General features: G+C 39.3%; 1 protein-coding gene across 1 annotated transcript in view; it reads right to left on the bottom strand.

Moving 5' to 3' along the window:
• Positions 1-25,611, bottom strand: part of ERBB4 (erb-b2 receptor tyrosine kinase 4) — a 1,111,475-nt gene that overhangs the window by 72,223 nt on the left and 1,013,641 nt on the right. Inside the window, exon 21 of the mRNA XM_042783534.1 lies at positions 2,511-2,666. Within this exon, the coding sequence (XP_042639468.1) occupies positions 2,511-2,666 (156 nt within the window). The remainder of the gene's footprint in view (positions 1-2,510; positions 2,667-25,611) is intronic.

The following is a 25,611-nucleotide window of genomic DNA, read 5'->3' as shown; positions in this document are numbered from 1 at the left end:
AGTGATGAGCTCAAGGATAGCAAGGATCATGGAGCTGATGCAGGATGAGGCCATGTTTCATTCTGCTGTGCATAGGGTTGCTATAAGTCAGAGATGAATTTATGGCACCTAATAACAACATCAATAACCTATGATACACAAATGTCATAACCTTGTCCCAAAGGGGCAAGGAGGTCACATCTTCTGACCTCCTCTAACCTCACAAGAGGAAGACAGAATCACCATCAAAGGGGCAAGGTGGCCACATCTTCTGACCTCCTCTAACTCACAAGAGGAAGACAGAATCACCATAGCCCAAGGCCTATTCCTATGAGGCCAGACATACTGCCTCCCTCCAGCCTTTTCACCAACCCTGACACCAACCGTTCCTCTTGCAGCACCCACAACCTCTCTGCTGGGTTCGATAACTTGCTGCAGTGGCCACACAGAACTCACAGATTATGGAGTTTATTAGGGAACCACCAGGCTACAATTCAAGTTCAGGACCAACCCTTAGTGTCTCTCAGCCCACTGTCTCTCAGCCAACAGTCTCTCTCTCAGCAGTGTGTGCCTCTCAGTACCTCTTTCTCAGCAGCACATGTCTCTCAGGAGCATGTTTCTCTCAACAGTATGTCTTTCTCAGTCAGCAGTCAGAGAGACTCCTTCTGCCTCTAGAAGGGCTCCTTTTGAGCCTGGCAGAGTGACCACTAACTAATCCTAACATCAGAATTCCATACATCTGAGAGAGAGTAAACTTCCCAGAAAATTACTTTGTGGTGCTCCCAACAGAAATATCGCAGGTGGATAACTTTAACAATCAGGAGTTACTCAGTTGTTCACAGCAAATTTCACAACTGAGTTTACAAAACTTATGGCTAGAAAAGCCACACTATGTAATTTTACTACACCACACCCTGATTGCTGAAAATAAAGATGACTTGAATCACTTACAGTCTTTAGTATGGATTCCACTTAAACATAAAGAAAACAAAATTCCTCAAACTGCACCAATAAGCAACATCACAATAAACAGATAAAAGATTGAAGTTGTCAGGGATTCCATTTTACTTGGATCTACAATCAATACTCCTGGAAGCAGCAGTCAAGAAATCAGACATAGTATTGCAAATCTGCTGCAAAAGACCTCTTTAAAACATTAAGGAGCAAAGATTCCACTTTGAAGACTAACGTCTGCCTAACACAGGCCATGGTATTTTCAATTGCTTCATATGCATCTGAAAGCTGGACAATGAATAAGGAAGCCTGAAGAGTTGATGCCTCTGAATCATGGTGTTGGTGAAGAATACTGAAAGTACCAAAGACTGCCAGAAGAAAGAACAAATCTGTGCCAGAAATGCAGTCAGAATACTTCTTGGAAGCATGAATGGCCAAATTTTGTTTCACCCACTTTGGTCACCTTGTCAGAAGGACCATCCCTGGAGAAAGATATGCTTGCTGAAGTATAACTCACTGCCAGAGTTGTTTCTGACTCATAGTGACCCCCTTTGAGTTTCCTAGGCTATAAATCTTTATTGAAGTAGATCTCCCAGTTTTTCTTCAGCAGAGCAGCTGGAGGGTTTGAACTGTTGACGTTACGGTTAGCAAATCAAGTGCCGGGGACCCTCAACGAGATAGGTTGGCATAGTGGCTGCAACTATAGGCTCAAGTATAACAAGGATTGTGAGGATGGCACTCGATCAGGCAGTGTTTCATTCTGTTGTATACAGGGCAGCTATTAGTCACAGTTGACACAATGGTACCCAACAGCATCAACAACAGTAATAGTTAGGTAGCCACTAATGGCAAACTAAACGGTTAATGAGGAAACACAAAAACAAGAACTAATATATGGACTGAGACCAAATGGATGATGAGAGTGTCAGTGACACTCTGTTGTTAGACAGGGGCTGAGGCTGGAGAGTCAGAAAAGGTATAAGAGGCAGTAACACTGTGCAGGCCCTTGGAGACAGAACAGCTTATATCTTACTAGAGAAAGTCAGGCAACAAATGTAATTAGTAGGTAAGTCATATACTATAACAGAAGCTGAAACAATAAATAAAGTCAGATTTCTTTTGCTGCAGGGGGCTGCAAGTTTAAATAGGGTAGTCAAATTTCTAATGAAGTATATCACTTGGTAGTAGCCAGGTTTTTCCTTTGTCTATGAGAAAGAAGTTGTGACTGTCTGTAAGAGTCAATTCTCTGTTCTTAGGATCAACGGAACATTATTTATGCCCTTTGTTAAAGTTTAAGGCTCAGAGTCTCTAAGGATCCACCCTCTTCCCAACACTGGCCCTAACATGAGGACTGGTAGAACCAGTGACACATTGCCTTATTTTAGCTGATTTTAAGCAATGGAAACTGGTAATATGCCATATATATTTGCTGACCCTCGTCAGGAGAAAATGAAAATGGTAGAACTGAGATTTTATAATCTCTTAAATCTTAGTCTTACTGAACTTTTTCATGTAAAATGTAAGATAAAACATTATAATTTCTTTTCAAGCAGTATTGCTCTCAAAAAGACACTCACCTTCCCTCCATCAGCATTATACTCTTTTTCATCTCCTTCCAAGAGTCTGGCCAGTCCAAAGTCTGTGATTTTGACATGGTTTGGAGATTTTACTAAGACATTACGGGCTGCCAAATCTCGATGAACAAGCCGTCTTTCTTCCAGGTACATCATTCCCTGAAAAACACCAAAATCCACAACTACGATCAGTTTTTGCCTAGGCTTTTCCTAAAAAGGAGGCTCTTAGCATTCAGCTGAAAGTGCTTAATAGCTCTAAGTAAAGTAAGGAAATTCTTCAAAATTAGGGAAAAGCTGGATAAAGAGAAAACCACAAATAGCTTTTTGACTTTTTTCCCAGGTAAAGTCCTAGAAAGAAGAATGGATTACTCATACATGAAAAAAAAAAATTAATCATTTTTTTCCCTGACACTCTATAACCTTTTGGAGATGCTTTCATTAACAAGGTGTGCCGGTGTCTTAATAGATAGGCTAACATATACGTGGACTGACCCACATAGTCCTAATTGTTTTCTTTTCAAAAGAATCTCTACTTCATGTCATTTTTCCCCCCACTACCCACTCCAAACAAATATACTTATCCACAATGCTTTACATCACTCATATGAGGTCTAACGGTGCTAAAAATGCCATCACAGATTACATCCATACTGAAGAATTATATTATTCTTATTAATTAATTACACAAAGAATGAAGTATACCCTGGGGATATTAAAAATTTACAATAACAATAACAAGTAGGTTTCTATGACATTATTAAGGAACCCTGGTGGCACAGTGATAAGTGCTTGGCAGCTAATTGAAAGGTCAGTGGTTCAAATCCACCAGTGGCTCCATGAGAGAAAAAGACCTGGTGATCTGATCCTATAACAATTACAGCCCAGAACACCCAAGGGATACTTCTACTCTCTCTTATAGAATCACTACGAGTTAGAATTGACTTGGTGACACACAACATCAACATGACATTAGAAGTCATTATAAGAAACCAAAAGTACAGTGACATAGTTTATAATGACTCTTAAAATATCCTTTGATATGTTGGTTTCATATAACATATCCAAACAAAACCCATTGTCATTGAGTGAATTCTGACTCCTTGTGCCCTATATGACATAGTAGACCTGCCCCATAGGGTTTGCAAAGGTGTAATCTTTCAAGGAGCAGACTACAGTACCTTTCTCCCACAGAGCAGCTAGACCTTTTGATTTGCAGGCGAACGTTTAACCACTGGGCCACCAGGGCTCCTTATATAACACATGGACGCACTGCCGTCAAGTCAGATCTGAATCACAGCAACCCCTCCTTAGGTTTCTGAGGTGGCATCACTAAGCAAGTAGATTGCCCAACCTTCCTTCCAAAGAGTTGCTGGTGGGTTTGAATCGCCAGCCTTCTGGTTAGCAGTCAAATGCCTTAGATACTACACCACCAGAACTCCTATATAACATATAGAGAAATTAAAAATAAAATTTATTTCTGATTGCCAACAAGAGATATAGTTGGTACTATTGCTAGAACTTTCTCTCTCTCTCATACATATTATCTATACAAATTCATCAAAATATTAACTCATAGAAGTAAAAATTAGTTTACTAATTATTCTTTAGCAGCAGGAAAACAAAGTGTAGTTAAGCTCTAGCCTTAACTATTTATATATAATAATTTTAAAAAATGAACTTCAAGGTCTTGATTAGATTACAGTAAACATATTTTCATTGTAGAGCTAGCAGGAATTCTATATTTGAGGATTTCAGTGGTAAAAAAAAAAGTTGTGATTCAAAAACAAAGAATTAGTAAAAAAAAAAGGGTTGAAGCATACCCTCATGCCAATTGCAAATCAATGCTGTTGGCAGTTAACATTACAACTGCAGGACTTTGAAGGATTAATGGTTTCTGACATCAAAACAAAAGCTGTAGAAAACAGAGACATAAATCACACAGGTCAAAAAAATTATGAACCGTATACTCAGTGTAGTATAAAAGAGAAGATTGCTTCAAACGGCATCAGGATCCAAACTCTATATAAATGCCCATTAAGCACAAGCAGTGGAGATACTGGCTGATATGACAATCAGTCAGCAGTGACACCATATGTATTATTGTTTTCTGAAATTAACCCACAACTGGGATTTATGGAGTTTTTGTCTTTTTTTCCTAAACAGTGCTTTCTTTTTGATGACACCAAATTGGAAATTCTTAGAATAGGGTGAATCTGAAAACATATAGCTTTTAATGAATTAAGTAAATTTATGCCTTGGATATAAAGTAATTTTATACTTCCCAAATTAATTTTGTCCCTTTAAGAAATGGCCATACCAAATCCATTAAATGGGGAAGAGAATGTTTGTTTAATAAATGGTGCTGGCAAAACTGGAGATCCATTTGCAGAAAAATGAAACAAGATCTGTACCTCACACCACACACAAAAACAAACTCCAGATGGATCAAAGACTTAAATGTGAAACCTAGAACTATACAGTTTCTCAAGGAAAATTTAGGCTCAAACTTAAGGGCCCTAATATTTGGTATAAATAGACTACCAAGCATAATTCAAAATGCACCAACAGCAGAAGAGAAGCCAGATGATTGGGACCTTCTAAAAATTAAATGTTTATGTGCTTCCAAAGACTTCTCCAAAAGAGTCAAAAGAGAACCTACAGATTGGGAAAAAATATTTGGTAATAACATATCTGACAAGGGACTTATCTCTAGAATTTATAGAACACTCTAACACCTCAATAACAAAAAGACAAACAATCCAATTAAAAAATGGGCAGAAGACATGAACAGACACTTCACCAAGGAGGATATTCAAGCGGCCAACAAACATATGAAGAAATGCTCACGATCATTAGCTATTAGAGAGATGCAAATCAAAACAACAATGAGATACCATCTTGCTCCAGCACTAGTATCAAAGTTCAACAAGACAGAAAATAACAAATGCTGGGGAGGTTGTGGAGAGATTGGGACTCTCATACACTGCTGGTGGGACTGTAAAATGGTACAACCATTGTGGAAAGCAGTATGGCGATTCCTTCAAAAGTTGGAAATACAAATACCATTTGACCCAGCCATCCCATTACTAGGTATATACCCTAAAGAATTGAGAGCCATAACAAGAACAGATATATGCACGCCGATGTTCATCGCAGCACTATTTACAATAGCCAAAACTTGGAAACAACCTAGATGTCCAACAACTGAGGAATGGATAACCAAACTTTGGTACATTCACACAATGGAATACTATGCAACGCTAAAGAATAATGTAGAATCTGCAAAACACCGCATAACATGGATGAACTTGGAGGACATTATGCTGAGCGAAATAAGTCAGTCACAAAAGGACAAATATTGTATTAGTCCGTATTGTAAAAGTTAAGGAAAGGTTTATCTATTGGAGGACATTTTCTTTGTTGGTTACCAGGGGTGGGAGGGGAGGGGAGGGAATGCTGTTAGATAGATAGAGATAAATATTGATTTGGGTGAAGAGAAGGGCAATGTATCAAATGTGAGTGACCAATATGGCAGCATTGAGGATGAGAAAGACATAGAGAGTTACATGGGCAGTACAGACAACAAATATGAACCCCTTTTCATATACAGTACTGAGTTGTCAGTGAAAGCAAACATGGGTATAGGGACGGATAGATGGGTGAACAGGCTGAACAATTGGGTATGTCTAAATGGAGAGTGTATCCAAGATCATATATGGGGTTGGCAGACAATGGGCCTATAAGTTCATGTGAATGATGTAGGAGATCCTACATAAAGAGGGAGAACAAAGTGGTACAAAACTCAAAATTGTTTGGAGGCAAAAAAAAAAAAAAAAAAAAGAAGGTGGGGACCAGGTTTGCTGGTCCAATGGAGCCTGGTGTAACCACTGAGACTATGGCCCCTAGTTGCCCTTCAGGTCTGGAATTGAACCCACAACTGTGGTTTCCAGCCAAACAAAGTACAGGCATGTGAGTTAAACATTTACCTCAAGTAGACACACGCCCCAGAGAGGGCAATCATGGGAGAGGGAAGGGCTGCTTATGCACAGGGAGATAGCTCAGCGTGCAGAAGAGTATGAAGGGATGGACACTGGGAGGAGGTAACTATGGGGAGGAAGTGGGAGGGGAGCTGCTGCATTGTAAATTTTGGTCAATGACATGAGACAAAGTATATGTGAACTGCTGTATGAAAAGTGAATTTACTCTGTAAATCTTCACCCAAATCCTAATAATAAAAAAAAAAAAAAAAAAGAAAGAAATGGCCATAACTACATTCATTATTCTCTTTCTTGCCATCTTCTTGTCAGAATATGGAAAGTGTGTGGACAACAGGTCAACCCTTAGAACACATACTATGTGCTGGACATCGTGTTAGACACTGGGGAGGCAAAAAAAAAAAAAAAAAAATCACACAATGCTTTTTCTATCGAAGGAGGACAGAAGCTAATTAATAAAGAAAGCATATATGAAATAAAACTTCACATGAGTTTGATCTGATACATATATAAGGTATTTAAGAACAGTATTTGAAGTCCTTCTATAGAACACTCCTGTGAGTATGCAGTTGACCTTCAGAGAGTTACCAAGGCCTAAGTAGGGCTTCAAGGAGGCCTGGTAGTGCAATGGTTAAGCATTTGACTGCTCACCAAAAGATTGGTGGTTCAGACTCATCCAGGGGCTCCACAGAAGAAAGACCGAGTGATCTTCTCCCATAATGATTACAGTCCAGAAACCCTATGGGGCAGATCTACTCTGTCACATGGGGTCACTATAACTAAAAAAATCAACACAATACACCTAACAACAACTACAAAGTAAGGTTTGAATGGTGTCCAGGTGGACATTGTTGTTGTTAGGTGCCGTCAAGTCAATTCTGACTCATAGAGACCCTGTGTCCAACAGAAGGTAACACTGCCCTGTCCTGCACCATCCTCACAATTATCGCCATGCTTGGGCCAAGTGTTGCAGCCAATCCATCCCCAGTTGTGTTTTGAGGGCCTTCCAACCTGAGGGGTTCATCTTCTGGCACTATATTAGACAATGTTTCCCTATTATCCATAAGGTTTTCATTGGCCTTTTTTTTTTTTTTCCCCAGAAGTTGACCTGGTCACATCCTTCTTCCCAATTTATCTTAGTCTGGGAGTTCCACTGAAACCTGCCTACCAAAGGTGGCCTTGTTGGTATGTGAAACACCAGTGGCATAGCTTCCAGCATCACAGCAACACACAAGGCATGACAAACTGACAGACTGACAGATGTGTGGTGACCTGGTGGACATGTTATGTTATTGCTAAGTGCTGTCAAGTCAAATAGAACTCATAGCAACCCTCTGTACAACAAAACGGAACACTGTGTGGTCATGTACTATCCTCATAATCCTTGTCATACTAAAGCCTATTGTTGTAGCCACTGCTTCAATCCACCTTATGGAGGGTCCTCCACTTTTTTGCTGACCTTCTACTTTACCAAGCATAATATCCTTCTCTAGAGAATGGTTCCTTCTGACAATATGACCAAAGTAGGTGAGACAATGTCTGGCCATTCTCGCTTCCAAGGAGAATTCTGGCTGCACTTCTTCCAGGACAGATCTGTTCGTTCTTCTGGCAGTCCACAGTATTTTTAGTATTCTTTGACAACACCACAATTCAAAAGCATCAATTCTTCTTCAGTCTTCCATATTAATTGTTCAGCTTTCACGTGCATATGAGTTGATCGAAAATACCGTGGCTTGGATTAGGTACATGTTAGTCTTCAAAGTTACATCTTTGGTCTTCAACACTTAAGAGGTCTTTTGCAGCAGATTTGTCCAGTGCAATACGGCATCTTATGTCTTGACTGCTCCTTCCATAGGTGTTGATTGTGGATCCAAGTAAAATGCAATCTTTGGTAATTTTAACCATTTCTCCATTTACCGTGACGCTGGTTATTGTCCCAGTTGTAAGGATTTTCGTTTTCTTTATGTTGTGATATAATCCATATAGCAGACTGTAGTCTTTAATCTTCCTCAAAAAGTGTTTCAAGTCATCTTCACTTTCAGCAAGGAAGGTTGTGTCACCTGCATATTGCAGCTTGTTAACGAGTCTTCCTCCAATCCTGATGCCATGTTCTTCTTCATCTAGTCCAGCTTCTCAGATTATTTGCTGAGCATACATATTGAGTAAGTATGGTAAAAGGAAACAACCCTGACACACTACCTTCCTGATTTTAAACCATGCAGTATCCCCTTGTTTTGTTCAAATTACAGCCTCCTGTTCTATGTATAGGTTCCTCGTGTACAATTAAGTGTTCTGGAATTCCTGTTCTTCTCCAGGTTTTCTATAATTTTTTATGATTCACATGGTCCAATGTTTTTGTATAGTCAAAAAAAAAAAAAAGAAAAAACCACAAGTAAACATCCTCCCAGTACTCTTTCCTTTCAAAAGAGGACATTGTTGTTTGTTGTTATGTGCCATCAAATCAAACCTGATTCATAGTGACCCCTCCTTGGGTTTCTGAGGCAGTATTACTACAGAAGTAGATTGCCCCACCTTCCTTCCAAGGAGTGGCTGGTGGGTTTGAACCACCAGCCTTCTGGTTAGCAGTCAAGTGCCTTAGGCACTACGCTACCAGAGCTCCTAAGGAGGACATAGTGAGGGCAAAACTGCATGCTGAGAGAAAAAACAGATCAATAGCATGGTGTATGTGGGCAAACATGTAATTATTTCAGAAGCATAATGCATGGGGGAGAGGGGCATGGTGAGTGGTGACACTAAAAAAGTAAAAGTGATCAGATCCAGGAAGGATCCCTTATATATCACAGTACAGAATTTGGATTTTGTATTTTATGCAGTATATAATGTAGTGATCTAAAAGCTGCTTTTAAAATGGGAGTGGCATGATCATCTTCAAATTTTTTGAAATATCACACAGGTGTCAGTTTAGAGGATGGACCCACTGGACACAAATATTGCTGAAGCCAGGTGTCACTGCCACAATACAGAAGATATATAATGAGGGTAAAAAATAAAGGTTGCAAGCTCTGGTGACATAGTGCCTAAGACATCTGACTGCTGACCAGAAGGCTAGTGGTTCAAACTCACCAGCCACACCTTGGAAGGAAGACTGGGCAATCTACTTCCATAGAGATATCACCTTGGAAACCCAAGGCAGGGTTGCTATGAGTTGGAATTGACTAGTTTGGTTTCAGTGAGTTTGGTTTTTTTTGGTTTTATATGGGGCACCCATCAATCATTCTCTTTAGCTGAATATTGTCTATACTGCATTGAGGGCATGTAGTCTCTAGTTGCCAGGATACCACCATAATCTCTTACTTCCTAGGAGTTCTGCTTTCATTATTTACAGTAGTCACCTAGCTTCAACTTGCATGAGTGACTGACTCTAGCTAAACGAGGCAGGAGGAATACTAAGGAGAGAACACTTGAAAGGTATGTAGATCATCAAATAGCTATCATTGATAATTGACTGGATAATAAAGGAGAGTACACTGAGAATGATGCACAGCTTTTTGACTTGTGTAATTTGGGTGGATAATGATTCCTTCCATCAAATATCATCCTTCTTAAATTATCACTTATGCACTTTTTAAACATGCACAGCAAGAGTAGTATATACTTCACTAACAGGAAGCCAACTTACAGGCACCAAGAAACACAGAGTCTAATAACACAATTTTACAATGCAAGCAAGACCTCAAAAAAAAAAAGTTATTTGACATAGTATACACAAAGCCTCAGCAGGTGATAGACTATCATGAACTTTAATACAATTTGTCTAGAAAATAAGTTTGTTTATTGTTTTTAAATAATGAGAACTCAATTTAGGAAATCAGGTGGCAGTATCTATAAAAATTTTTCCCCAGATCATTAAAAGAGATAAAACAGAATATCTATATCATTATCAAGCCATCACAATAAATGTGTGTAGTTGTTTTATTAGTATGAAACATCATTATGCAGATGCACATGTTTAAATCATTAATTACAGTGGCCACCTTAGTCCGACATTCCCCCGCCCCCTTAAATTTGAGTGTTGAATTGTCTACGGATTGTTCACAGTGGATTTCTCCACATCAGTCGTTAAGATAGGATTTTCTCAGGGAATATCTCATTGGAGTCACACTCTCTGCTAGATTTCTACAAAATACAATCACTCCAAATCAAAGTGTGATGTAATTAAAGAGGCAGACTGTTATTAAAAATAGCAGTAACAAAAATAAGCTGGATGAAGTCCTTTGAAGTCTTAAGATAAGTAAGGGAGAGAGAGACATTATGATAGAGTGGTGTTGCATCACTGGAAATAAACCACTTACTTTGACCTGTAGCAATTCCCGTGGTCCTTGACATGCTAGCTCAAGTAAAGTACATTATGGGAATAATGACAATGAAACAACTCCTTTTACTGAGTATGTAGAATACTCTATGCATTAAGCTAAGTGCTTCTATAGTAGTTGGTTAACTTAATTCTTAGAACAACTCTATGAGATGCACACTGTTTTTATCCCATTTTAAACATAAGAAAACTGAGATTGAGAGGTCACATTACTTGCTCTGGGTCATCTAGCTAAAGAGTGGTAGAACTGGAATTTGATCCTCTGCTATGGGACTCTTACATCTACACATTAAAGTCTACACATTTAAATCTATTGACTCTCCTGAGGGTCAGGTGAGCATGTGTACATTAATGGATGCAGTGAACTCTTACATAGCTTTAAAAGATCCTAAGAGGTTCTGGTGGTGCAGTACCTACGGCATTTGACTGCTAACCAGAATGTTGGCTGTTCAAAGCCACCAGCCACTCTGCAGAAGGAAGATGGGGCAATCCACTTCAGTAAAGATTTACCACCTCAGAAACCCAGTGGGGGTTGCTATGAGTCAAAATGGACTCAATGATAGTGGGTTTATTTTTTTAGTTTGGAGTATTTTTAGGGGGAGAAAAAATGTTATTAGACAATCTGTGAATTTCACTGAATAATGCAGTTGATTGACCTATTTTTAAATTCATATCTGAAATTCAGCTAAACTGTAGAACTTTTTGTATTTTAGCAAAAATTGAATTGTGTGAATTAGAGACACCATTCTTGTTTGTAGGAGCTCTGGTAGCATAGTGCCTAAGGCACTTGACTGCTCACCAGAAGGCTGGCGGTTCAAGCCCACCAGCCACTCCTCGGAAGGAAGGTTGGGCAATCCTACTTCCGTAGTGATACTGCCTCGGAAACCCAAGGAGGGGTCGCTATGAGTCAGGGCCGACTCGACGGCAAACAACAACAACAACAACATTCTTGTTTGTATCACAGGTATATGAAGGATGAGGGAGAAGGTACAGGCACAGATTCTGGAGTCAATTTCTTGGTTTGAACCCCAGCTTGGTCACAGTCCAGCTGTGTGACTCTGGGTGGGTTATTTTACCTCTCTGTCACTAACTTTCCTTATCTCTAAAGTGGGCATGATAGCATGTACCCTACAGGTGTTGTGAGGATTAAATATGTTACCATACATAAAGCACTTAAACAGTAACTGGTATGTAGTAAGTACACAACAGGCAAACTCTTATTATTGTTCCACTGATAGATATCAGCAACCCTAGTGTGCACAAAAGTAAACATCTTTCTGGTATTTTTTGCCTTGAGCCAAGATCCATCTGACAACAGCTATGATATCCCTTGTTCCACGTCCTCTTCTGAATCCAGCTTGAACCTCTGGAAGTTCTCTGTCAATATACTGCTGCAAACATTTCTGAATTATCTTCAGTAAGACCTTACTTCTGTGTGATATTAATGATATTGTTCTATAATTTCCACATTCTGTGGGATCACCTTTCTTTGGAATGGGCACAATTATGGATATCTTGCAGTCAGTTGGCCAGGTAGCTGTCTTCCAAATCTCTTGGCATAACTGAGTGAGTGCCTCCAATGGGGCATCTGTTTAAAGATGTTTATTTGTGTTTTATTGATTATGCAAAGGCATTTGATTGTGTTGATCATGACAAATTATGGATAACATTGAGAAGAATGGGAATTCCCAAGCACTTGATTGTACTCATGAGGAATCTGTACCTTGACCAGGAGGCTGTTGTTCGAACAGAACAAAGGGACATTACATGGTTTAAAATCAAGAAGGGAGTGTGTCAGGGTTGTATCCTTTCTCCACGTTTATTCAATCTATATGCTGAGCAAATAATCTGAGAAGCTGGACTATATGAAGAAAAACGTGGTATCAGGATTGGAAGAAGAATCATTAACAACCTGAGATATGCAGATGATACAACTTTGCTTGCTGAAAGTGAGGATGACTTAAGGCACCTACTGATGAAGGTTGAAGAATACAGTCTGCAGTATGGATTGCGTCTCAATATAAAGAAAACAAAAATCCTCACAACTGGACCAATGAGCAGCATCACAATAAATGGAGAGAAGATTGAATTCACGTTGCTTGGTTCTACAATCGATGCCAACAGAAGCAGCAGTCAGGACATTAGACGACATGTAGCATTGGGAAAGTCAACTGTGAAGGAACTGTCTCAAGTGCTGAGGAGCAAAGATATCTCCTTGAGGACTAAGGTGCGCCTGACTGAAGCCATGATATTTCCAATCGCCTCATATGCATGTGAGAGCTGGACAATGAATAAGGAGGACCGAAGAAGAGTTGATGCTTTTGAGTTGTGGTGCTGGCAAAGAATGCTGAAAGTACCATGGACTGCTAAAAGAATTAACAGATCTGTCCTGGAGGAAGTGCAGCCAGAATGCTCCTTGGAAGCGAGAATGGTCAGACTTGGTCTCACCTATTTTGGTCATGTTGTCAGAAGGGACCATTCCCTGGAGAAGGATGTCATGGTTGGTAGGGTGGAGGGTCGACGAAAGAGGGGGAGGCCTTCAACGAGATGGATTGGCACGGTGGCTGTGATGATGGGCTCAAGTATAGCAGGGATTGTGGGGCTGGCGCGGGATCGGGCAGTGTTTCATTCTGCTGTGCATGGGGACGCTATGAGTCGGAAACCACTCAATGGCACTTAACAACAACAACAGTGTGCACACAAATGACGAACCCTCATGAACTTCAGAAAATCTGTCTCACTTTACTAATATCATAGTGGATGTTCGATAAATGTTTGCAAATGATGATACATACACCTACAACCCACCTGTCATGGTTAATGTGTATATACAAAATTCAAAATTATTACTTTTTAGAATATTATTTTAATAATGATCAAATGAGAATGCTGTCATTTAAGAAGGAAAAATTAGGCAAAATATTTCAAGATTACGTGCCCTCTATAAATACATCAGTTTCAGGAATTTGGTAAACTTAAATGTCACAAACTCAAATGTGTGTGTGTAGAGATTACTGTTGACCTTGCAAATATCATATTAGATCTTCAATGTCCCCAATGCCCAAAGACTATATTCTATCACTTATTTTCTGACAGAAAAACTGTCACACAATAAAATGTGCTATCATAAGATCTCTCTCTCTCTGTGTCTCTCTCTCTCGCTCCTCTTTTTCTCTTGTTCTATATCCCTCTATTCATAAGGTTTTCACTGGCTAATTCTTTGAGAAGTGGATGGTCTCTTCTTTCTCCTGAGTCTGTCTTAGTCTTGAAGGTCCACTGAAACCTGTCCACTATGGGTGACCCTGCTGGTATTTGAAATACCAGTGGCATAGCCTCTAGCCTTACAGCAACTCGCAAGCCACCACGATATGGCAAACTGACAGAAATAAGCCATGGTATTTTCAATCACTTCATATGCATGTGAGAGCTTGACAATGAATAAGGAAGACCAAAGAAGAGTTGATGCTTCTGAGTTGTGGTGCTGGCAAAGAATACTGAAAGTACCATGGCCCGCCAAGGGAGCTAACAAATCTGTCCTGGAAGTGCAGCCAGAATGCTCCTTGGAAGTGAGAATGGCCAGACTTTGTCTCACTTACTTTGTTAGAAAAGACCATTCCCTGGAGAAGGGTATCATGCTTGGTAAGGTGGAGGGTCAACAAAAGAGGGGAAGGCTTTCAATAAGATGGGTTAACACAGTGGCTACAATGATGAGCTCAGGTTTGGCAAGGATTGTGAGGCTGACATAGGACCGGGCAGTGTTTTGTTCTTTGTACATAAGGTCACTATGAGTTGGAGATGACTCAATGACACCTACAAACAACAACAACTGTCTCCCTCTACTCTCCTTCCTTCTCTCCCCCTCTCTCATGGTCCAGATATCCAGAGGTGAATAAAGATAGGTCTAAAAGTCTCCAATGCTGTAGAATGTTTTCTGTGGGCTAAAAATATAGTATCTTTGCTGTTCCATAGTATCAGTTACCTGTCATGCAACACTGAAGGGAGTTTTTGGCTACGTGTGATTTACAGGCATTTTGTCCGCTTCATGATCCAAATGCTTCAAGCCTGATTTTACCTAGACTATTCCGCATGTTTTGCACATACTTCTTAAAACGTGTGTCACAATAAATATAAACTGGCTAGGGAGAGTCAAATTTTACCCTTGACTTTCAGAAATGCTCTTTGAAACCCAGCCTCCACTATCCTGAGACTGGAAGAACTAGATGGTGCCCAGTTACCACTGCTGGCTGCTCTGAGGGAGATCACATAGGAGGTCCTGGATAGTATGGGAGAAAAATGTAGAATAAAACTCAAAATTACAAAAAAAAAAAAAAAAGGAAAAAGAAAAAAGGCTTACTGGCCTGATAGAGACAATTGGAACCCTCAAGACATGGCCTACAGACCCTCTCCAATTCTGGAACTGAACTCACCCCTGTGGCTCAACTTTCAGCCAAAAAATAGATAGGCCTATACAGTAAACAATGACACCAGGAAGTGTGTACTCTTTAGAACAAACAGCCATATGAGATCAAAAGGCAGCATATACCCAGGGATAAAGCTCAGAGGCAGAAAGGGATAGAAAAGAAGGACAAATAGAAATGGTGAAGACAGGAACAAAGTGGGAAGAGTGCTGTTACATTGTTGGGGTTGCAATCAATGTCACAAAACCAGATTTGTAGGAATTCTTGAATGGGAAAACAATTTGCTCTGTAAACTTTCATCCAAATCACAACTAAGAAAGGAAAGAAATCCTTGGTTAGAATCAACTCATATTATCTGCTCTACAGGAAAAAGAGAAAAATCAGTGAATGAATTAATTTTAAGATACCAGTATTTATAAACACCTGGCAATGACCTGCATTCAATCTTATGATATCTGAGTCACAACTATCTGGCAGAATACAATATTATTATATTTCAATCCAATATGAAAATGTATTCTGCCCAGCTGCAGGAAGCTAACGGAAGTCAAGAGAGACTGGACTATTTTTATAATAAATATTTGCTTCCCACATATAGGCCATGTGACAATTTCATCAAATACATGTGTGGAGCTAAAAATTTCAAGCTGTCGTCAGCTCTCACATGCATTAATCTCTAGAATTTGCAAGAGTACACTTTTCTGTTTTCATTCTAATAACTTGGAGCTTTCTTAATAGCAGGAAGCTTCAGAAAAGCTAGCTTCAAATAAAATTCTCTCTTCTTTTCTACTTTTCCTGCTAAAAGCAATTTTATCCCTGAGGAAAATAAAAATCCAATTAGAATGCTTATTGTTAGAGCTAGACATATGAGCATGTTCAAGAGAAGAAAAGGATCCTTTTGGATGAAGTAACTGACTTTATTCCAATAATACACAAAGGGAAAATAAGGGGGCTCTGTATTTGAATCAACTGAGAGGTCTTTTAAGCCAGCAGCAGCTTCATGGTAGACTAGAAAGAACACTGAACTGAGTGTTGTAAGATTGAATGAGAAATCCTGGACATACTGCTAACTAGGTTTACGACCACAGATACTCATATCGTCTACCCTATAAAAATGAAGGATTGCCTTAAATGATCTCTAAGGTGTCCTCCAGATTTAAATTTTTATTCCATGATAGATGGAACTGTAAAATATACCTAACTGAAATATAAAATTGTGGGCCAATAACAGAAACAGAGAACAGGGAAGGAAGAGGTAGAGTGGATGCTTCCCTTCCAATGTTTAGTGAGGGCTGTCAGTTATGTTTTTAAAGTCACTTTACCACCTAGTTCTTTAGCATGACAAACTAGAAACAAACCATAGCAATCTACTAACTTACTAACTAGGAACCCCATGGCATAGTGGTTAAGTACTTGGCTCTACCAAAAAGGCCAGAGATTCAACTCCACAAGCTGCTGCACAGGAGAAAGATGTGGTAGTCTGCTTCGGTAAGGATTTACAGCCTTGGAAACCTTATGGGGCAGTTCTACGCTGTCCTGCAGTACCACTATGAGTCAGAATCGACTCTATAGCAGTGGGTTCTGGTTACTTACTAATTGTGTGACCTTGGTTAATTTATGCAGTGTTTGTGTGTTTCCTTTTCTTTATCCCTGAGTGGGGTAAATAATAGTATCTACCCTGAGGATAGGACCTCTGGTGGCATAGTAACTAAGGCACTTGACTGCTAACCAGAAGGCCGGCAGTTCAAACCCATCAACCACTCCTCAGAAGGAAGATTGGGCAATCTACGTCTGTAGTGATACAGCCTTGGAAACCCAAGGAGGGGTTGCTATGTATCAGATCCACCTTGGCAGTGAGTGAGTTACCCTGAGGATTATCTTGAAGATTCATGTTTGTAAGTCACTTAGAACACTCAATATTCTAAGATATCATATGTTTGTTAAATACATACACAGATAAATAATCTCAAATTCACCTCTCATTAAAAATAAAATTTAACCCACTTTAAGAGAAAGAAAAGGCAGCCAACTAAAACAATTGGTTGCTCAGTACTGTTAGAACTACCAACCAGTTGCTGTTGAGTTGATTGCAACTCATGATGATGCCATGTTTTCAGAGCAGAACTGCACTCAATAGAGTTTTCATGGCTGTGACTTCCTGGAAGCAGATTGGCAGAGCGCTCCTCTGAGTTGGGACGTCCTACCGTTTGGTTAATGCACTTACCCATGTGGCCCTTAGAGTATAATAACTCTTGTTTTTTCTTCAATTTATCCCTAAATGTTCTTGTTCTTCTGCTCAGAGGAAGAAAAACAAGATTCACATGGCCTTGCTGGACTACCTTGGAGTTAATAATTGAGTTTATTCTGACATCTTCCAATTGCAGCTATCACCTTCAAAAGACTTCATTAGGTTTCAATTCTTAATGAGATTTTGGAATATTGAGAACAACAGTATTTCTGTCATTTTAATAATGTATAGTTAATTCCTATTTTTTGTTATTTGAAAGATATTTTTCACAAACAGTCCCAATAACATATCTGGGTGTGTAAATATGTATGCGTGTATGTGCGTGTTCTTGCATGTAGTAAATACAGTGGTATGTGTGTGTGCTTGCATGTAGTAAATACGGTGGTGTGCTGTCCAGAAACCCCTTGTGGACCAAGGTATTCACACCCTCAGCTGCTGAGGGTTTTGGCTATTGATGAGTCTCGTCTCAGGTACATCAGTTTCCAGACACTGGCTCCTCCTTATTACCCACAGCCACTACCACCACAAAGGGAGCTGCTTTTTCTGAAAATGCTCAGCCAGCAACAATTTTTCTTTGCACTGTAGGTGGAACAAATGCAATCCTACCGTATTTATGGGGGTGGGGGGGTGGAGGGGAGCAAACCCTGCAGCACTTTGGCCAAACCACAGATGCTCAGGTTAGAATACTACAGCAAGGGAATAGGGATAGCATTTACAGAGTCCTGAGGATGGCAAGGCTGAAGAATTATTTCTTTCTGTTCTCTCCATTTTAAAACAAAGAAATTTCATTTAACACTTCAGCAGCTTTTAGAAAGTTCCGTCTGAAGAATTTGCAGGACCATTTCATCAGGATGAAAAACCTCGCCGAAGAAAAGCAAAATAAAATAGAAACAAACAAATAAATAAATGAAGTTCAAGAGGACTATAAAAAGCTGCTGTTTTACTAAATTGTGGGCTAAATGCTCATCGGCCTGAATCAAGAAGAAAGGTAAACATGCTCCTACAGTTTTCCAGTCCCACTGACCTCTTGCCAATATGATCACAATGGGAGGAGTGAATCATGTAGTGCCCTCACTCTAACAGCAGTGCACTTAAAATGGATTATTTCTGCTCCTTAGGCAGCCGATCAATAAAGATGTAGATTGCAAGGAGTACGGAGGTGTCTGTGGGGTGTAATAGTTACCCTCTGTGTCTCTTTAGAAATTAATTAAAAATCAATGAAGTGTTCAAACTATTAATACAGCAATTTCTAGATTAACAGATAGAGGCTGAGCCTTTCTCAGAACATACATATTGTTCAGAGACATCCAGACACTATAGGGAGGGAACTGACTGTCTGACACCCTTAGCTATAATTGAGCAGAAACACCTCATTCCTAACCTTCTGTGCTTCTGCCGAGTTGTTTGCTACTTGTTGAAAGCAATCATATTCAGTTGGTAGCAATATGAGTATACAATTCTCCTCCTGAAGTCAAGTATAACAATTTCTGTGAGATATCCTTATTACAAAGATCAACTGCCATGACACCAGCTAAAGAATTTCAGTAACTATATTCTTCAGTTCAGTTTACTTATTGATGAGTTCAAATAGTTGAATTTATATGTAATTGCCAAATATTTTTAAATATTTTTTCCATGAAAATGTGAAACTTCTGTTGTTGCATGTAGTTGTGTCAAGTTGGCTGCTACCAGGATGACCTTACGTATAAGAGAATAGCACAATGCGGGTCCTGTGCCGTCTTCAATATAATTGGTTTTTGTGTCTGCTGCTGTGACTATTGTATTAATCCTTATTGTGGGTTTCTCTTATGTTTGCTGACCTTCTACTTTATCAAAATGATGTCATTTCCTAGCAATTGGCCTTTCCTGATTATGTGTGCAAAGGAAGCAAGCCAAAGTCTCATGAAGTTTTAATTCCTGGAGTACTAAAAAGACTCACATCATTTGAGCCAATTTCATGTCCACATAAGGAGCTACATATGTGTGATTCCACTTAATTCTGCTTCTGTCTCATTCTCATGCCAATGAATCTGACCGACCCATAGACACGCTTCACGTGGGCAACTTGCACTGCCGGCGCCCTCTCACTCTCCTCTGAAGTCACTCGGCTACACCCCAGCTGCCTACTCTGACCCCGGTTCCTCCTGCTCAGGTTTGTTCCACCTCAAAATCCTCAGAAAGGTATGAACCTCTACTTGGCGATTCTCATCTCAGTCTCTCAGTGTTGCTTCGGAAGCCCATTTTGATGTACTCCCTAGTCTCAACTTTAGTATTCTTCCTCTGACAGAGTTCTAGGACTTGTCTCTAGTCTCTGAATTAGGAGACAGAAGAAGGAGATCTTTGCTTTGCTTTGCACCTTGGCTCTCTTCTAGCCTAATATCACTGTAGAATGATTAGTTATCATCACATAATTATAAAATCAGAATGGTTATTTTTAATTTATAACCTAGCAAGAAGTTATCTTCTGAGTTTCTGCTGTCCTTACTGGTTTATAGATATATATGGTGTCACAGCAAAGAGATAACTTTGACTGTTTCTTAGCCTAACCTGCTCACAGAACACCTGTAGAAACTTTCCCCCTTTAGAAGCATTTTCCAGATATTTGAGGAGTTCCTCAGGGAGCTTCATAGATGCTAATGAATATTCCTTCATGATTCTTTTTAACAGGTACCTGCAGTCATTAAACCCATATTTGGGTCCTCTGTGGAAATGCTGATGTGTTTATCCAGGCTACAGTCTACTATAATTCAAGCAATGCAAGATACCTTGTGTCTTCTACATAGTGCTAAGGGCTTATTCTACCTCTTCTGAACTCTGTGTCAAATTTTGCCCCCCAGCTGTAAAAATCACTGCTGTTCTTGAAACTTTAGTCTCAAACTGTCCCATTGAACACAATTTCCATATCCTTAACCCTGATTCCATAAATGCTCAGATGGAGTCCAAGAGGTAGGCACAGGAGACTGACACATTCCTCTTTGCTTAATTCTCTTCTATTTGACCCCATGCACTCTGTCATTTCCTCATCCCCTCCACCCTCCAACACATATGTATGAGTGTGGGCAACCTCTTCCCCTCTGCAGTACAAAAAAGCCCTTCAGTGACTTGAGTCTGCTTGCCCCTCTAGACTTTTTTATTGAAATTCCTCAGCTGAAACTCTATGGACCAGCCAAACTGAAAATCCTCTAAGCTCTTTTGCCTTTGCATATGCTGTTGCCTTTACCTGAACCTGTCCTTCACCATACACTGCTACATTTCTCTCACCATGCTACAGAAATAACCCCATTTTTAGATCACCAATTAGATGCCATTTCCTCCAAAAAGCCTCTTCTACTTCCCACTCCCAAACAGATTGGGACATTTTACTACATGACCTCATGATCTCTAACTTTCCCTATTTTCTTTCATCCCAGGGTATCATCATAAACTCTTACCAACTTGTTTGTATTTCTCATTAGGAGCAAGGAATGATAGAAATGGTAAGTTACTTGAGCTAGGACAGGTCTGTCACTTGATGAAATTTTTCTCTTCACTACCTGACACTTGGTAGGCATTTAGGAAATAGCATGAATAAATGTCAGCAAATTAATGCCTAAAATAGATGTGATCTATGAGTTCATGAGAACAAATTCACATTCTGAACCCAAGTTTGGTGTGCCTTGGAATCCAGGTACAAATTAAACACATACACACACAATATTATATATATTTTAAAACAACTTTCTGGTATATATGATCAAATAAAATTATTTAAGAAAACAGAAAGATCATAAACTTATAGTAATAAATTAAGTTGCATGCTTAACTGTTTGTATGCTCAAGCTTGAGAAATGTTATATATCATATTTCCTACTGTATCAGTTTCAGGTGAGGAGTCAAAAATGTTCAAATACATCTAATTTCCAATTAATCACTCATCTACTGGCCTGATTACATTATAAAATGAATTTTGAGAGAATTAAACACCAAAATGAATGACAGAAATCAAAAGCCATATTTTGGCTTGCTCAGATCTTAAAAATTAAAGATTTAATCTGACTACCTTTCATTCTTTTACTCCTGTTAACTTCCTGGAGCTATGAATAGTGTGTTCCCCCGAGAAAACATAGTTCAGTTTGACCCTCCTCACATTTACCAATTCCATCACATTTTAGACAGTCTATAAACTGTAGTCAACTGATTGATTTCCTCCTCTCTCTAATCCATCCATTCATCCACACTCCTTCTATTGCCTTTGAATCACCAGGTTAGGAGAGAAGGAACTCACAGCAATACTAAATAAATATACTCACAAACACAGAATGTCATGAAAAATAAAGCAAGAGGAAAAAAGGACACTATATTTTTAATACTGTTGGAAGTAACTTTGTATTCCTAGTGATTTTTTTAAATATCATTCTTTTGTTCTTTTTTTAAAAAAAGATATTGAATATATGTTAATTTGCAACCTTACTTGCATGTATGGTACAAATTATTTAATAAATATTTTTAGTCCTAGAAAACATTTTCAATCTTCAGGCTAAACACTATTTATTCTTCTAAATAAGGAAGGAAAGTCAGGTGTTACTCATCCACCTTGCCAAAATGGAATTTGCTAGTTTTCCCCCTTATTCGTCTCCTCTCCAGTTCCCAGATTTGTGCCTTATGGAAGAAATTTGAAAGCATACATTAAAACACTCTTGTTCTTTTGGACTTATTTTCAGCCCATACTGCTTTGACAGTGGGGAAGGGATGGAGTGTAGTAATGAGGAGTATTGACTCCAGAGCAAGACTGCCCAAGCTTCAGTATTCAATCAGCCACCTACCTGCAGCTATCTGCATGATCTGTTATCAGGAGGGACCAATCCCTGGAGAAGACATTATGCTTTGTAAAGTAGAGGGTCAGTAAAAAAGAGGAAGACCCTTGTGGTGCAGTGAATTACATGGTATGACTCTTCTAGTCACGGTCTTTGTGACTCTAACCAGGTGACTGGGTGGAACTATGTAAACATAAGGTGTTTTGTGGCCTACTAAAGGGATTGGATACCTTGTTAGCAATGTAAAAAGGTAAATGGCATCTTGTGGAGGTGGGATCACAAAAATAAGGTGTATGAAACCCTACTGTGGAAATTGGTCAGTGTTCTCATTTTTCTAGGCTTAAAATGAACGCTCCCAGAGGCAAAAGGAGAATCTCACTAGCATCAAGATAGAGAAGAGCACAGAACAGACAGCATCCTTGGACCCAAGATCCTTGTGCTGAGATGAGGGCAGAGAGACCATGGAAGAAGAACCGTGAGACCAACACAGGACAGAGTGGTGGACTTGCTAGCCCACAGAGCAAGGAAGCTGAGTACCTTTGGGCAGGATGACCGCTGGCAGAGTGGGTGCAGCTAGGTGCACCTATTGGCAGAGCTAAAAGAGCTTTGTAACACTTGCCTGATCAGGTGAAGACCAGGCCTAGGCCAAGGGCCAAGGAGAAGCATGCTTTCTGGCATGGCAGAGGGGAGGCTATCCTGATCAAATAATTTTGTTCCTGAACCTGAATTGTAACCTATCACTTCCCTAATAAACCCCATAATCTAGAGTACTGTCTATGCATTTTGTGTGACCATTGCAATTATCAAACCCAGTGGTGTGGGAAGGATGATTGGTGTCAGAATTGGTAAAAAAGGTTGGAGGGTGGTAACATGTTTGGCCTCATAGGAATCAGCCTCGGGTTGCTGATGGTGATTCTGTCTCCCCCTTGTGAAATTAGAGAAGGCCAGAGGACGTCACCCCGATGTGCTTTTTGTAAGCTTCAACAAAACAGATTGACACACTGGCTGTAACAACAGACTCAAATACAGCAACTATTAAGAGGATGGTACAGGACCAGGCAGTGTTCTGTTCTGTTTTGTATATAGTATCACCAAGAATTGGAACCAACTTGACAGCACCTGACAACCACCAAAACAGTCTGTGTGACCTTAGGTAAACTAGTCAGTTTGCTAGTATCTCCATCTATAAAATGGAGATACTGTTCCCCCCAAAAAAAGAAGAAAAACAAAGTCACTGCCATCTACTCGGATGTGACTCATAGCAACCCCTCCTTGGGTTTCCAGGGTGGTATCACTTCGGAAGTAGTTGCCCAATCTTCCTTCCAAGGAGTGGCTGGTGGGTTTGAACAGCCAGCCTTCTGGTTAGCAGTCAAATGCCTTAGGCACTATGCCACCAGAGCACCTATCTAATAAGATTATTTGGAGAAGAAAGAAGAACTATATGCAAACAGTGCCTGGCCAATATTAAACACTCAGTATTGCTAGTTATTAGTACTGTCCCCTTTGTCCAGCACTTGCATTTTAAAGGATTCTTCACAATTTCAGCTGTCAAACAAAAATTTCTTCCAGCCTTCATGGTTTGTCTGTGGCATCTCTCTGCTGGTCCCTCTGCTGTCATGTCAGCTCTATTTCCTCAGACATCCTCAAATGTATTTTATACTTTGAATCCCAACAATAATCTATCAATTGACAACCAGTTTGAGCTATCTCCTTGTGTGGTTATCTTTCACACAACAGCTTAATTTTGGCAACCTTAATGCCTTTCAACTTTGTCTTGTGCTTGTATACTTGCATGCCTTTGTACAATTCTCTAAAGGACATTTTATCTTGATGCTAAAAAGAAAATAGCATAGGATGCAGAGATTTTAAATGAAATCTCATAAATTTAACAAACTTAAAACACTTGGAGAAATCAGTAAGGATTCTGAAGAGAGTTTATCTTTAGCCTCAACTGGAAACTTGTTGAACTTAACTTGTGTGACTGCTTAGTAATAAAACTAAAAAAAGACAAAGTTTAAGAGTATGGACAAAAAGCTTTAAGTACACCACTGCACATGATAATTAAAAGGAAAACAAAATCAGGTATTTTTCATAGGCATACCTCAGAGATCTTGTGGCTTTGGTTCCAGACAACCAAAGCAAATAAAGCAAATAGTGCAACAAAGCAAGTGACATGAATGTTTTGCTTTCCTAGTGCACATAAGAGTAATGTGTACACTATACTGTAGTCCATTAAGTGTGTGAAAACATTTTGAAAACATTTGAAATGTTGTGTGAAATTACCAAAATGTGACATAGAGACATGAAGTGAGCACATGCTTTTGGTAAAGTGGCTCTGACAGACTTGCTCAATGCAGGACTCCACGAACCCTCAGTTTGTTTTTTTTTTTTAAAAAAGTAATAGCTGCAAAGTACAATAAAGCAAAGCACAATAAAAAACAAGCTATGCTTGCATTACTCAAGCTATCGATAATTTTAGTTTTGGTATAATACGTTGTTCTATCATTAACATTTCAGATATTTTACTTTTGCTTGTTTTAGAAATACATTATATATAAAAATTTGGGACAACTTGTATTGGTGTACATGTATGCATAGTCCATTCATTCATCAGCTACTAAAAAGAATAGGAAGAAAGGACAAGATTCTATATTTTTTCTTGATTCTTTTCTAACTTATGCTATATACAATATGCCTTTGTGTGTACAATTCACTCAAATATTAGAAAAGCAAAGAGGAAGATTTCATGCTTCTCTCAAAAATCATCCTTTGATTAGTTATTATGTGGTGGATACTCTTAATTGTTTTATATACAATAATGGCATGACATGTCTTTTAAGCTGTTCACAGTTTGGTAGGAGAGACACATGAACACGAAGTTGTAAAGAAAATATTATGAAAGCACATCATACATAAAGGTGAAATTGAACTTTATATTAAAAGAAAAATAGACTCTTAATTTTTTTTTGCAAAATTGGAGTAGGTACAATGCATGCTAGACAGAATAATGAAAGTGTAAGAATGCTCAGAGCACTAAAAGGTAACACCCAAAGGTAACAGAGAGGTCTTCTGGCAACATGAGGGAACAGGCAAACAAGCTACCCAGACCCTCTGCAACAAACAAACAAGAAACCAGTTGAAACAGATACAGATGATAATTGCTGGACCGCTGATCTTTGAAGGGAAGAATGAAGGAGGAGATTAAATACTGATTAGTAGAAGAAACTGAATGAAAAAAGCATACAAGGAGACAAACGGAGCTGTGGACTGTCAACAGGCCCAATGCTGCACCCATTTTGAATATTCAAGCAGCTTTC

Source organism: Orycteropus afer, unplaced genomic scaffold (assembly GCF_000298275.1).
Source record: "Orycteropus afer afer isolate SDZICR_OR568_19922 unplaced genomic scaffold, OryAfe1.0 scaffold00002, whole genome shotgun sequence".
Taxonomy (NCBI): Eukaryota; Metazoa; Chordata; class Mammalia; order Tubulidentata; family Orycteropodidae; genus Orycteropus; species Orycteropus afer.
The sequence above is the reverse complement of the archived record's forward strand: the minus strand, read 5'-3'. Positions and strand labels throughout refer to the sequence as shown.